This window comes from Marmota marmota, unplaced genomic scaffold (assembly GCF_001458135.2).
Source record: "Marmota marmota marmota unplaced genomic scaffold, marMar, whole genome shotgun sequence".
NCBI classification, from domain to species: domain Eukaryota; kingdom Metazoa; phylum Chordata; class Mammalia; order Rodentia; family Sciuridae; genus Marmota; species Marmota marmota.
The window spans coordinates 6,191,400-6,206,163 of record NW_026000021.1 but is presented as its reverse complement, the minus strand read 5'-3'; the positions used below and the strand labels follow the sequence as shown (position 1 = coordinate 6,206,163).

General features: G+C 42.4%; 1 protein-coding gene across 2 annotated transcripts in view; it reads left to right on the top strand.

Moving 5' to 3' along the window:
* Lypd1 (LY6/PLAUR domain containing 1) overlaps positions 1-14,764 on the top strand; it is a 32,064-nt gene that overhangs the window by 936 nt on the left and 16,364 nt on the right. Inside the window, exons 3-4 of one of the 2 annotated variants that reach the window (XM_048810462.1) lie at positions 125-424; positions 1,782-1,919. In XM_048810462.1, the coding sequence (XP_048666419.1) occupies positions 373-424; positions 1,782-1,919 (190 nt within the window). In that variant the 5' untranslated portion in view covers positions 125-372. Of the gene's footprint in view, positions 1-23; positions 425-1,781; positions 1,920-14,764 lie in introns of those variants that run through there. The other variant, XM_048810461.1, reaches the window with a different exon arrangement.

Below are 14,764 nucleotides of genomic sequence, written 5' to 3'. Positions count from 1 at the left end.
ACCCCCACCCCAACTCGGCAGCCGTCACGTGGTGCCTGGAGTGGGTGGAGGGGAGAAAAGGCGAGACTTTTTTGGGTGCTCTGGATCGCCAGTAGTTCTTCAGCTTGAGCCGCCAACTCCACAGGCGCCGCTCTCGGCTCGGGAGCGCTAGCAAGAGGAGTCCGGGATCCGCAGCTAGGAGCCCCTGCGCGGGCGATGCGGGCGCCGCGGGCGACACCTGCGGCTCCTCTCGGCGGCAGCAGTCGCCAAGGCGGCAGCAGCAAGGGCCCCAGAAGCTTCAGCAGCCACAGCCACTGCGGCCCGGGCAGCCTCCGCTGCGGTCGCCGCCTCTGATGTGCGCCTGCCCGCTTCCGGCCCCGCGTCTCCGGGAGGATGTGGGTCCTCGGCATCGCGACAACTTTTTGCGGATTGTTCTTGCTTCCAGGTAAGAGGATGAAGAGGAAAGCAGCTCGGTTAGTCGCGGACACCTCATCTACCCTCTGGTCTCTTCGCCCCCCATGTGCCCAGCTACGGGCCAGCGTTGCTCTGGGGATGCCCAGCGGGAGTTTAGCGGTGGCGACTGGTGCCTAGAGGCGCTAGACTGGGAAAGTCGCCAAGTCCCGCGCCTGGGGAGGAGAGCCCGGGAGCGGCGGATTTGCGCGACTCCCAGCTGCAGCTGCTCGGGCAGCTCTGTGGGGGAGAAGCTAGGCTGGGAAAGACGGAAGGTCAGAACAGTGCTGGGGTCCTGTAGGAAGGAGAGGGGACTGCATCCCCCGAACCCCACCAAGTTGCCAAGCGTTTCTGGCAACCCGTGGGAGTGGCGCCGCCGACAGGTGAGCAGCGCCCCGCGGCAGCCTGCTACCCGGTGGCGCCGGGGCTGGGTTGTTACATTCCAAGCAATATCAATGTGGGGCTAGAAGGGGACACACAGGGGCAGAGGGAGCGCTGGCAATTAGGTTTAGACAGAAGGTCCCAGAGCCAAAGAGAGCAACCAGCTGAAGCAATGATAGATGCAGATGTCTGGCTTCCTCTTCGCTTACCAGCTCCCGACTGAGCTCTTCAGAGCTGGGACCCCGACTGCAGACCCTAAGCCAATGCTTACCCAGAAAATCAGCGTCCGGAAAGAGCTGCGGGGTCGTGGTCCCGGAAGCGCGCTCAAAGGCACAACACAGGTTACCTTCTACCAGCTGCCGTCGCCTCCGCTGCGGAGAGAACAGTCCCGGAGAAGGGACCCAGGACTTAGGGCGCTGTAACACTTGGCGTCCGGCGACTCCTCCCGGGTTCCGGGGTTGGAGCGCAGGAAGCCTTGGAGCCACAGCACAGGAACTCTGACTTCAAAAAAAAATAATAATAAATAAATAAATATAACTGAAAAGGCGTCTGCGAATGCAATCATGAATGGTGCCAAAATAGTAATTAAGTAATTTGTAACCAATTAGCAATTAGGCAAATCCTCTGGCATAGACTGGAGCTGAAGCTCATTTCTAGAACTACCTCGCAGTCCGGTTTGTACCCCACCCTCCTCCTTTCAACTTCTTGGACAAAGGACCCAAGTAGTGTTGGATGCACTCTTTGTGTCTAGAGCAGGGATCTAAGGATCGCAGGTAGCGTTACACTTTATCCTGGGAGACCCTGGGTACCCGCGCCGCCCACTGCCGACTTCAGCTACATCTGTGAAGACACCAGATCCGCAAGCATCTTAAAGCCTGGAACTGACAGCTCTGTGGGGCAGGAGGGGGTCGTGGGGTCTGGGGTGGACCCAGTGTGGGTCTGTTGTGAACTCCATTGCATCTGTTCTGCAGGCTTTGCGCTACAAATCCAGTGCTACCAGTGCGAAGAATTCCAGCTGAACAACGACTGCTCCTCCCCTGAGTTCATCGTGAATTGCACGGTGAATGTTCAAGACATGTGTCAAAAAGAAGTGATGGAGCAAAGTGCTGGTAAGAGCCCGGGTGAGACGCTCCCTCCCTCCGCCCTTCAGCCTGTTGTGGGAGGTGGGAGGGGGGCATTAAATTACAGGGGGAAAAAAAAGGACTGACTTTGATTTAATGCATAAGCACACACACTGGTTATCACAGATTTACTTTTACAATGCTGGGAAAATGAAGAGTTCCAACTTACTTTAATCTCATTAGAGTTAATTACCAGGGCTTCTCCCCCAAGGGACTTGGGAGGAGAAGTGCATTTAAATCAGTGGCTCTCTTCTTTTTATTTACTCCCCTCACCTCCCCATGCTAAAAGCAGATCAGAGGGTGGAAAATATATGAATAACCAGCCTCTGCTTGGGAAACTAGACAGTAGTCTGTGAGCGATGTCAGCCTGAAATATGGAGCTAGTTGAGGTTCCCAGAGGTCAGTGCTTGAAAAATGTGTTTTGTCAGAGAACCACACCATATTTCTTTGAAGAACACTATAGGATCTTTATTTAATTTTAGAAGTAATGCATCAAATTCCAGGCACAAATTGCTAAGATCTTTCAAAGGAATGTTCCCAGCCTCACTGGTGCAACTGCTAGTTGGCTGAGTAAGGGGCCTGGGCATTATGGAAGGGAAGAAGGGGGTAGGACTCCAGAGCATGCCCCCTAATAGTCTTTTCTAAACCCAAGTCCCCCAAAATGTAACTGAAATTGTAAGAAAATGTTTGGAATTCTTGCTTCACTTCCAAGGTCAAACCCATAAGAGAGACATTGCCAATTAAAAGCTATTGAAAAAAATGGGAAATACCATCATGTGATTAATGATATAGAATAAAAAGGAGCTCTGCCCCTGTTTTGTTCAGCAAACTGCCCACAGAGCCCCACAAAGTGATTCCCTTAACCCACTGGTAAATCATTACAAGAATGGTAGTTTTAAAACCACCACTTTGGGAAAGTTTCCTCTCAATAAGGGCCTGAAAATGTCTTGTTGCCATTGTTATTTGGGTAGTACGCCTGCTAGCTCCCCACAGCTCAGCTCATCACTGTTCTGTGACATGGTGTGTGTGTGTGTGTGTGTGTGTGTGTGTGTGTGTGGTTTTACATGCCGTTCCTTATAGGTCTTTACTGGCCAGGATATGGATTCTTTCTACCCAAATCACTCTTCTGGGAAGGCTGAGACTTAACTGCTCTCAAGAATAACTTGTCCCAAGAAAAGCAGCAAGCATTATTTTCACAGAGGACTGGGGGGGCTATTAAAAAGGCAGAATAAAACAAAACTTAGTGGTGATTCTCTAGCTAGGACTGTGGATAATTTTTACAAATGACTTCTTTGGTACTTGTGTTTCATTCCTACATTTTACCGGAGCCCCAAATTTCTTGTCCTTCTACCAGAAGAATTGTTGTGGTTTTAGTTTAATCACTGAAAACACTTTATTATCACTTCCAAATTATTATTTCCAAGTATTTCCAGCTTTCTACCTTAAAGTAGGTAGAGCCAGACAAAATGGGGAGGTACTATGGACACATGAAGAACTTTTCAGCATCCATGAGGCCTCTGTTTACCTAAGCATTGTGTTTTATAACCTGGGATATAGTTGAGAAAATGATATGAACTGAATTCAAGGTAACTTTTTTTTTTTCCTTAGAAACACTTCTTCCCTCTATGTTTCTAAGATAAACACCACACATTCCATTTTCAAAGTGCTGTTTTTTTTTTTTTTTTTTTTAACCTTGCTTCATTCTCTTCTCCAAACCATACTATGAAAAGGCAGAGTGGGCATTATAAACTCCCATTGTATCCAAAGAAAACTTCAGCACAGAGCCACCAAGTGCCTGGCCTGAGGTTGCTTGCTTTTAATAACCCAAGATGGGTGTCTTATCTACAAACCAGGTTTCTCTAGCCACAGGTTATGGGCCAATAGAATAAGTCCATCTCAGTTGTGAAGTTTGGAAAACAGAACAGTTAATGAACACAAAGGAAAAAAAACAGCTATGAGGGAAAAGTACTAGGTCCAGGTATGCAGAAGGAATTGTGAGCCTAAATTAGTAAAAGTTAGCCAAATCCACTTGTTTCTGCATCAGAGAGCAATGCCTGGGGGCTCATACTCCCAAGGCACTCTTATGTTTATTGCCATATGATTATTAGAGACCTGTTAAATTTTTTTGTCAAGGAGGGTGAAAAACAAACCTAAAACCTCAATTGTTAAATGACAACAATGTAGCATAAGCATCACTGTAACAAGAACCTAACTTTTGTTGTACCCTATGTATTTGGCTCTTTCCCTACATGAAATCTGGTAGTCCTCTTTTGAGAACTGTTTCCCCATATTACAATCAGCCAGCATTTAATTCTATTGTGTGGTCAACTTCTCCACTCAGAGAAAGAAAATAGTGCTATTACATGATACCATTAGGAATAAAAATCAGAATTAAGGCCCTGAGGTTCTTGCCTTAGAGTTGAAAGGACCCATTGATTCCTAGTTAAGGGTGCAATATTGACATCTTCCTGGAGTTTTATTCAACTCCACATGGATACCCCCTTCCCTCACAACCTAAAGCTCATTTCATAGTCCATGATATATCTGGCCATTGATCTTTTATAAGCTCCCCAAGTGATCCTGGAGTAGTCTAATTGAGAATTGCTCACATTTTTGTGTTGTAGAGGAACAGAGAAGAACTCCACAAAAATTAGATGTCTGATCCAAGCCCACCACTCTTACCTGTTAGTAAAGGTACTTGAAACCTGTTTCCCAAGATAAAACCTTTGCTATAATGCCTCCTACCAGCCTCTTATATAGTAAAACGAACTGTGGGTTTGCCTGAAAAGATAACAGGTCAATTTCTAAGGACTAAGGCAATTATTATCAAGTTGACCTGACGGGCTGGGTAGACAGGCCACAAAGGGGATGTGGAAAGAACATGAAAACCAACCTGTAGGCCTGTTAAAATTTGAGTGCTGTGTGGCCTCACATTTTTCATAGACATCTAAGACTTTAAATGGACTAAGAAATTTTAATGAACTAAACCAGTCTGACATTAAGGAGTAATGAAAGTCACACTCTCTCCAAAAACTACCAACAGTGCAATATGCCCAGGCCTTCAGTTAGTCCTTTCTGGATTAAGTCTGCAAACTCAGCTCTTATGAACTTTAAGTCGGGTACATTTAATTTTCAATTGGGAAATACATTTAAAATTAACCTTTACCTATCCCTCAGAGTGGCATTCCTATTAGGTGTTGAGATTATTTGCCATTGCTTTCTTTCTCCTTGGTCATTTGCAAAATAATAAGGCTTAGGCTATGGGGAAGAGAAGGTTTGCTTCAGCTTCTTTCATTGTTCTTACTAATTGATATTTAAATGTTTGCATAACTAATGACATGTGCTGTCACCAGCTCTGCAGTTAATGGGTTAGTGTCTATACACTAGCACCCTTGATAAGGACACTTCTTTTGCTCTTGTTTATCATTGCATTCCATAAAATATTTCAAATATTGATTTTCATTTCAGAATAGAAGCCTCCCCCACCTTCCAGCATGAATTTTTAAACCAGGGTATAAAGAATGTGAATTTGCATTTGTTTGACAGTGCAATCTTGTAATTAGAGTTTTTCCTCTTGACTAGATACAGTGAAAGGGGCATAATTTAATTTTTATAGACTAGCCAATTTCTGCCCTTAGTAAAATATAGCTCTGTCAGTGAGCAAAATGTTACAGGTTCTCCCAAACCTTATTTAAAAGTTAAATGCAGTATATTGAGAGAAAGTTCATGGTCTGAATCAGTAACCTAATCGATCTCTTCACCCATCCTTTGCAACAAGCATTAATCTATTTGTCTCTTTTGCAATACAAGAGTTACTGATTTACATGCCATGTTGCATCTACATTATAGCTGTATAAGTAAAGGCTATTTTCCTTTGGATTAGTCAGTTGCTCATTAAGTTGGGCAAGGATGGCTCTGTGTTTTAAGTAGTTTAATTTCATGATCTAAAGGGATAGCAAGAGGACTAGATGTTCATAGAACAATCAGCACCCACTCTTAGAAGACAAAAATGAAAAGGTAATCACAGCCAATGTTTTCTCAAGTGTAGCTCTGCTTAATTTTACCAAGATTTAAACTCTTAGGCTCTAGTTTGTCTTTGGCGTTGGCTTGGCAGGAAGGACACCCAGTTCTGCTCATCAATCTCATACCACTGTCCCTTTATCCTGGATTCTTTTATTTAAGATTGCACATGCATTTGAGCGCGCGCACACACACACACACACAACAGTACAGGTCTGTATGAGTTTGTTTTTTAATATTTTTGCCTATGTATATTTGTATATGCCCAAATATACACACACATGTAATCCTTGTAAGAAAAATATTGTCTTTCTTTGTAAATGTTCAGATTACAAATTATTTAACCCATGCTATGTTGTAGGCACAAAAGACATTGTCTAACATTTTTTTTTCCTGAATCATCTTTTTTTTTTAGGTATACCAGTGATATTAGCTAATCTGGTATCTTTCACCTGCCCCATATCTTCCTTCCTCCTGCCAGGTCTCTCTGTTATCTCCCTTTTAGATATCCCACCTATAGTCCTTAACTTTTTTACCTTCAAACCCATTTAGAATTGATCAGATGGATTATGGTATATGTTCTACAAATAAAGTAAAAAACAGAAATGTAAAAGTAACCATCATTTAACTTTGGAAAAGGAAACTTCAACAGGTTAAAAAAAAAACTTGAAAATAAAAGGAATTCCAATGTCAAGAAAGATATCTGCGTATATTAACAGCATCCTTGCTGTTCAATGTCCACTTCAATAAAGTTATGAATTACACAGGAAGAAATTCTGTGCCATGAATGTCGATATCACTCCTCCTTGCCTTTCTAGATACTAAAAGAACACCCTTCTCTTCAGGGCAAGACATTTTGCCAATCAGCTTGCTCACTTAGTTCTCCAGGTGCATCCATCTCTTTAATGTGGCAGGCAGAGCTGGCTTGGGAGGAAGTGTTTGGAGGGGTAATATCACATGCCTTTAGTCCCTGGACTCACAGTAAGTGAAGCATTTGTTTATGTTAACTTTCCAGCTGAACAAGCAGCCATGCTGACCTCCCATCTCCACAGATGAAACGTTTTAAGATTGATCCGACTCTCCCATAACGCTAATTCCTCCTGCTACGATTTCATGAAAGCTTCCGTCATTGATGGTTTTCCTAATGAGCTTAAACAGAGAGGCTTCAAAGCTGTTTTTTTTTCCCCCAAGTGGAAATGAGACGAAGTATGAAAACAAAACACACCATTTCCTTTGAACTTTGAAAAGGAAATCGGCTTGCTTTATATACTCCTGAAACCAAAAAAAAAAAAAAAAAAAATTCTAACTTGCTCTCTTTCTCTTCCCCTTCTCCTTCCCTTCCTTCCTCCCTCTCTCTGCCTCTCTTCCTCTTTTTTTTTTTTTTCCTTCTGGTAGAATGACTGAGTTCTAATGCCCAAACCAGACAAATGTTTCTTAGCACACTGTGTAGAAGGGCTCAGCACCTCAACTTTTGTTTTTCACCCATCAATTGGAAAGGGCACTTAGCTCCACAAGGAGAGAAAGCACCTGTGTTCCAGCCTTTCCTTACTCAGAGAACTTTGAGGTACTTATGTCTAGGAGCTTACCTTCTTCCCCTGGAAAATGTAGAAACAGCCTTCCTATTTTCTTATGAGATACAGCAGGATAATGAAAAATTCAGTCAGTTTAACCAACTTAAAGAAATTGGTCCGCCAAATGGAAACGTGCCTGGATTCGAGGGAAGTTGCCTCATCCACTCTCCATATCTACCTTGGCTGGATGGTCCAGATATCCCAGCATTAGCTGCATTGCATACTGTTTCTTCATTTCTCAGATTGAGGGAGTACTCAAATTTAGCCTTTCATTCCTTACAAGGGCAACCTCATCATTAGTCTGAAAAACTCCCAGTGTGATCATATCTCCACTGGATAGACATACACATGTCCCTCAATTTGCTCAAGATCACACTGCTAATAGGACTGAAATTCTAGTGACTTTCTGTCCTCCAAGGTGTCTCCAATCACTGTGGTACCATTCTCCAATTTTTTTTTCTTTGAGTTTTTAAGAACAATTTTTGTTGAGATATATTTTACCTACTATAAAACTCACCTTTAAAAAGTGTACAGTTCTGTGGGTTTTAGTACATTCAGAGTTGCTTAACTGGAGCCACTATCTAATTCCAAGACATTTGATTGACCTAAAAAAAAAAACAAACAAACCTTATAGCCATTACCAATTGCTCCTATTTTCCCCTCCTCCCAGCCCCTGGAAACCATGAATCTAATTTCTCTTGAAATGGATTTCCCTATTCTGGACATTTCATAGAAATGAAGTCATGCTATATGTGGCTTTTGTGACTGGCTTTTTTTGCTTTGGATAATATTTTCATGGCTCATTCATGCCATTTCTGATTATGAGATAATCTCTCCTCTTACCAGTGCAGGTGTCTGAAGAGGTATCTCTAGTCTGACAGATCTTTAAATGAGCTGGGTGGGATGAGGTGGGATGGGACATGGTGACTATCACTAGAACTCCATTAGCTAACATTAGCCAATTTGCTGCATTGAAATAAAAACCTGTGCCAAGAGCAAGTCATTCCAGTGAGCTGTGGGGCAAAGGAATTCATGTTCCTCCAACAAGTGGTTTGTGCTGAGCATTGGAAGGTCCATTCATTGAATAGTCAGTCTATTTTTTCTTTAGGAGATCTTGAATTGGTTTAGATTAACCACAAGAATCATTAGACACATGGATGTGTAGTCTTGATGCCTGCCGCTCTTGTCAGCAATTCCACCTGCCGGTCCGCACACCTGGCCCCACCCACAGGTCATAGCCCTGAAGCACCATGCCTGTCAGAGCCTAGAAGGACCTTAACCTCTCTTGTCTACCACTTTCATTCCATAGATGACTTCACTATGGTGCAGTTTTCTTTCCTGAAGGTGTGATCATCTTGATTCCTTTCCAGCCTCAGCCTACCTGCATTTAGTTATCTCTCAGTTAATCCCTACCAAGGGATTAATTAACTAACTGGGTTAAGACTCTCAACCCAGTCATTTCTCCTCTGAACCTTCTTGCATTGTCTTACATGTGAGCTTTTGGGGGACACCTCACATTTAAACCATAACTACTTATTTCCTCTTGAAGACTAAGCTGGTTTCTCTCTTCTTGTTTTCACTGTATATTTGGGTGTAGGGGTATAATTGCCAATGGGAGACGATGCATTTTTCTCCCTTGGGCACTCTGCAAGAGGCCATATCTGTAACTTAGAAGCTTCTATCAAATCTGGGATGAATGAACCTATGAGTAAAACAAAAATTGTGATCTGTGCCATTAATTCTTTCTAGATGAGATAAACTTTGGACCATGGCTACATTGTGATTTAGAAACTGTTTTCATAGACCAGAGCTGTAGGGCATGTTCTCTTATTAATAAATTGCTTCCAAATTTCTGATGGCCTCCAACACTACAAAGCAAAGCAGGAGATGGACTGAATTAAGTGTTTTAGTTAAGGTGAAACCTTTGAGAGTTTGTAATAAATTGCTTTTTTTTAAAAGGATGCGTTAAAATAGAATAGAGCAGCAATGGTTCAAGACATTGATTTCAAGGGTTTTATGACTTTGCAAACCATGAGCAGGACTCACATACGAAAGTGATAAAGTGTTGTATTATTTTAAGGAAGTTGTGATACTTGGTCCAGCGCATTTCATTTCTCACTGGACATGGACAATAGCTTTTTATGTTTTTCTATTTCTTGGACTTGTTCATAAGCGTGGTGGAATGGCTAGAGACAGTGCCAGAGGCGGGTGGTGCCAGGCGTGCGGCTCTGAGCCTGCCGTAGTCGAGTGCGCTGCACACGGGATGAATACGAATGTGCACAGCAGTTGACAATGCTCTCCACCGAGACTTCTTCAAAGAGCCATCAGTGAAGCAGTTGTATTAAGTGATACCAGGCACTAGGTTTTATGCATCCTTTCACTGCTTATGCAAAATCTAGCAAACCACTTGGGTCTCTGGTAACTTAAGAAAACCTGTTCCAAATCACAAGAAACTAGGCAGGGTGATTAGTTTTCCACCAGTTAAGACATCCAAACTGGGAGTGTGAAGGGGCTTAGCTACACAAGGAGATTCTGTGGAGAGTTTCAGTGTCTTCAGAGGGAAAGGCAATGGGTGGGAGCTGCACCTGGAGACAGATGAGTTAGCTAACTTCCTCTGAAAGGCTGGACAACTTCCTATTCAGCCTGTCACTGGCTGGTGGAAGGGAAAGAAATACAAAGCAAATCAGAAGCAGCTGTTTGGCATAAGAGTAGGTTAAGATGGGGAGAGCAAACCAACCCCTGTGAAACCTGAGTCTGTATGAAAACAACAGCTAGGGGCCTGCTCACCTGCACCCTGTTGGGAAGCATCTCTAACAGTTCCTAGAGTGGTGACAGGGAACCTAATAGAAGGATGTGCCAACAAGTGCATCTTGGTTCAGTGTTCTCCAGCCAGCAATTTACCTAGTGTCAAATCCTTTTTGCATTTTAGGGTATATTTTTATAACCAAATTGAAGTATGTCTCCATTCACTAGGGCCTGTTGATGGTCTTCATTTCTGTACATGGGCTCCTGGAAGGATGCTTGCTGTCCAAGCATTTTTAAATATTATACCAGAAACAGAGGCATTCAAATCTTTTTTTTTTTTTTTTTTTTTAATTTTTATTGTGGGTTGTTCAAAACATTACAAATTTCTTGACATAACATATTCGACACTTTGATTCAAGTGGGTTATGAACTCCCACCTTCACCCCATACACAGATTGCAGAATCACATCAGTTACACATCCATTGATTTACAAATTGCCATACTAGTGTCTGTTGTGCTCCGCTGCCTTTCCCATCCTCCACCCTCCCCCCTCCCCACCTCTCCCCTCCCCTCCCCTCCTCTCTCTCTACCCCCTCCACTGTATAACCCTGAGGGTCTCCTTCCATTACCATGCAATTTCCCTTCTCTCTCCCTTTCCCTCCCACCTCTCATCCCTGTTAAATGTTAATCTTCTTCTCCTGCTCTTCGTCCCTACTCTGTTCTTAGTTACTCTCCTTATATCAAAGAAGACATTTGGCATTTGTTTTTTAGGGATTGGCTAGCTTCACTTAGCATAATCTGCTCTAATGCCATCCATTTCCCTGTAAATTCTATGATTTTGTCATTTTTTAATGCAGAGTAATACTCCATTGTGTATAAATGCCACATTTTTTTTATCCATTCGTCTATTGAAGGGCATCTAGGTTGGTTCCACAGTCTTGCTATTGTGAATTGTGCTGCTATGAACATCGATGTAGCAGTGTCCCTGTAGCATGCTCTTTTTAGGTCTTTAGGGAATAGACCAAGAAGGGGAATAGCTGGGTCAAATGGTGGCTCCATTCCCAGCTTTCCAAGAAATCTCCATACTGCTTTCCAAATTGGCTGCACCAATTTGCAGTCCCACCAGCAATGTACAAGTGTACCCTTTTCCCCACATCCTCGCCAGCACTTGTTGTTGTTTGACTTCATAATGGCTGCCAATCTTACTGGAGTGAGATGGTATCTTAGGGTGGTTTTGATTTGCATTTCTCTGACAGCTAGAGATGGTGAGCATTTTTTCATGTACTTGTTGATTGACTGTATGTCCTCCTCTGAGAAGTGTCTGTTCAGGTCCTTGGCCCATTTGTTGATTGGGTTGTTTGTTCTCTTATTGTCTAATTTTTTGAGTTCTTTGTATACTCTGGATATTAGGGCTCTATCTGAAGTGTGAGGAGTAAAGATTTGTTCCCAGGGTGTAGGCTCCCTATTTACCTCTCTTATTGTTTCTTTTGCTGAGAAAAAACTTTTTAGTTTGAGTAAGTCCCATTTGTTGATTCTAGTTATTAACTTTTGTGCTATGGGTGTCCTATTGAGGAATTTGGAGCCCGACCCCACAGTATGTAGATCGTAGCCAACTTTTTCTTCTATCAGACGGCGTGTCTCTGATTTGATATCAAGCTCCTTGATCCATTTTGAATTAACTTTTGTGCATGGCGAGAGAAAGGGATTCAGTTTCATTTTGTTGCATATGGATTTCCAGTTTTCCCAGCACCATTTGTTGAAGATGCTATCCTTCCTCCATTGCATGCTTTTAGCCCCTTTATCAAATATAAGATAGTTGTAGTTTTGTGGATTGGTTTCTGTGTCCTCTATTCTGTACCATTGGTCCACCCGCCTGTTTTGGTACCAGTACCATGCTGTTTTTGTTACTATTGCTCTGTAGTATAGTTTGAAGTCTGGTATCGCTATACCGCCTGATTCACACTTCCTGCTTAGCATTGTTTTTGCTATTCTGGGTCTTTTATTTTTCCATATGAATTTCATGATTGCTTTCTCTATTTCTACAAGAAATGCCGTTGGGATTTTGATTGGCATTGCATTAAACCTATAGAGAACTTTTGGTAATATCGCCATTTTGATGATGTTAGTTCTGCCTATCCATGAACAGGGTATATTTTTCCATCTTCTAAGATCTTCTTCTATTTCTCTCTTTAGGGTTCTGTAGTTTTCATTGTATAAGTCTTTCACCTCTTTTGTTAGGTTGATTCCCAAGTATTTTATTTTTTTTGAAGATATTGTGAATGGAGTGGTTGTCCTTCAGCAAAGTGGCAGGATATAAAATCAACACGCATAAATCAAAGGCATTCCTGTATATCAGCGTCAAATCTTTAACATAAGAAAAAAATAGAGATAAGTGGAATCCATCTTTGCTTTTCTAGTTAAGATGGAAATAACTGATGAATGCCTCTGTCCTTTAAGAAACCTGAAATATAATCCACACCCAGGATTTTCAAATTTGTCAGATTGCTTTGAAGGATGACCTGGCTTCACTTTGAGTACGAACGTTTTCAGGAAATGGAGATGGGCGTGGGTACACATACTCTACAGCCAAGTTAACTTGCAGGTCAAGGCAGTTGGGGGACCAGATCAACGCCAGCCAGTCTTATCACCAGGAACTCTTACACCAATGTCAGCCCTGATCATGAACTCCATTGGGAAGAAACAACCCCTACCCTCATATGATATATTCTTCATTCCAAACCTGTGCCTCCTAGTCCTCTGCCATACGGGGAGATGCACACTGAAAATACCTCCACAAGACTCATGCAATTCAGACTTTCAACTTGGGGATGTACTACTTTCTAAACCATTTAGTTGAAGCAAATTAGACCACAAAGGAAAGGAAAAAAAAATTTCTTTTTTTTTACTCTCCTGCTGTTTTACCCTTATACTATTTCACCAGGCTCCAAGAATCCAACTAATTGCTTGTATTCTTTCTTCCTTTATTTTGTGTGTGGAACCGGGGGGTGCTTAACCACTGAACCACATCCTCAGCCCTTTTATATTTTGGGACAGGGTCTTGCTAAGTTGCTTAGGGCCTCACTAAATTGCTGAGGTTGGCTTTGAACCTACAATCCTCCTGCCTCAGCCTCCCAAAGGCCCTGAGTTAGGTGTGTACCACTGTGCCTAGCTAATTATTTTTAGTCCTGCCCTTTTTATAGAATATTATTAGTTATAATTGTCATGATACTGACAAAGCCTGAGTGCTATCTATTCTAAGGGCTACAATAGCCCCTAGATATCCAGAAACACTTCAGTCTATACCTTCCATTATAGAAGAATCAACCAGCTCTTGCTATCACCAAGTCCACTTCCTTTTTTTTTATTTGAAAGGGGTTTTTTTTGGGGGGGGGGTGTATCAGGAATTGAACTTAGGGGCACTCAACCACTGAGCCATATCCCCAGCCCTATTTTGTATTTTTTATTTAGAGACAGGGTATCACCAAGTTGCTTAGCACCTTGCCATTGCTGAGGCTGGCTTTGAACTCACGATCCTCCTGTCTCAGCCTCCCAAGCTGCTGGGATTACAGGCATGCACCACCATACCCAGCTTTCAACTTCTATTTTTGCCTATACCCTGGATCTTGCTTCCTCTGTAATTGAAGAATGCTTTTGACTGTAACAGGGGCTTAAACCATGAAGACTAACTATCCCCTTATTAGTTAGCTAAGGGGATAGTCTACAAGGAGTGGGCATTAGGGTCACTTCCATAGCACAGTGATGCCATCAAGACCCAGAATTTCTCCATTTTCCTGCTCACTTTTACATGCATGGTGTGCTTTGTACTGAAGCTGAAAGGCACAAAGCTGACCACTATGTTCCATCTGAAGAGACAGCACTAGGGAACCTTTGTCTTCACCTTTGCCTTTTAATGAGAAAACGGGAGCTTTCCCAAAGTCCTCCAAAAGAATTTTGCTTATTTCTTCTCAGATCATTATCTCAAAGCCACTAGAAGCTAATTTAAGATTGGGGATTGGAGGGTTAACTGTCAGTGCCTGCCAAATCACCTTTTAAGACATTCATGCACAGTTGAAAAAAATTGGGTCACAGTGCCTCCAGGGACCCCAGGAGACAGGACATGGATAATTTCCTCTCCCAGATGTTATTTGCTGTTTTGCCTAAATTGAACACTGAAATTCATAGTCAAAGGACCTTAATCCTGATTATGGCCACATTTTAGAAAGGAAGAAAACACGTATCTATACACATAATGTCCTGAAATTTAGCACAAAATATTCATGACTTTCTATAAATCTCATTTCCCTAAGTGTTGTGATATAAACTTATAACTAAATTTTAGTTTGACACTATTTCCTGAAGAGGAAATGTTCATGGTGACAAATGTAGGGTTGCTTTGGGTTAAATGTTTAGTTGTTCTTGGTTCATTCCATCTGAAACCCTCATGCCACCAAGGACTCTATTTTTCCTTTGGGTAAATCTGTATGCAAGATATTGAT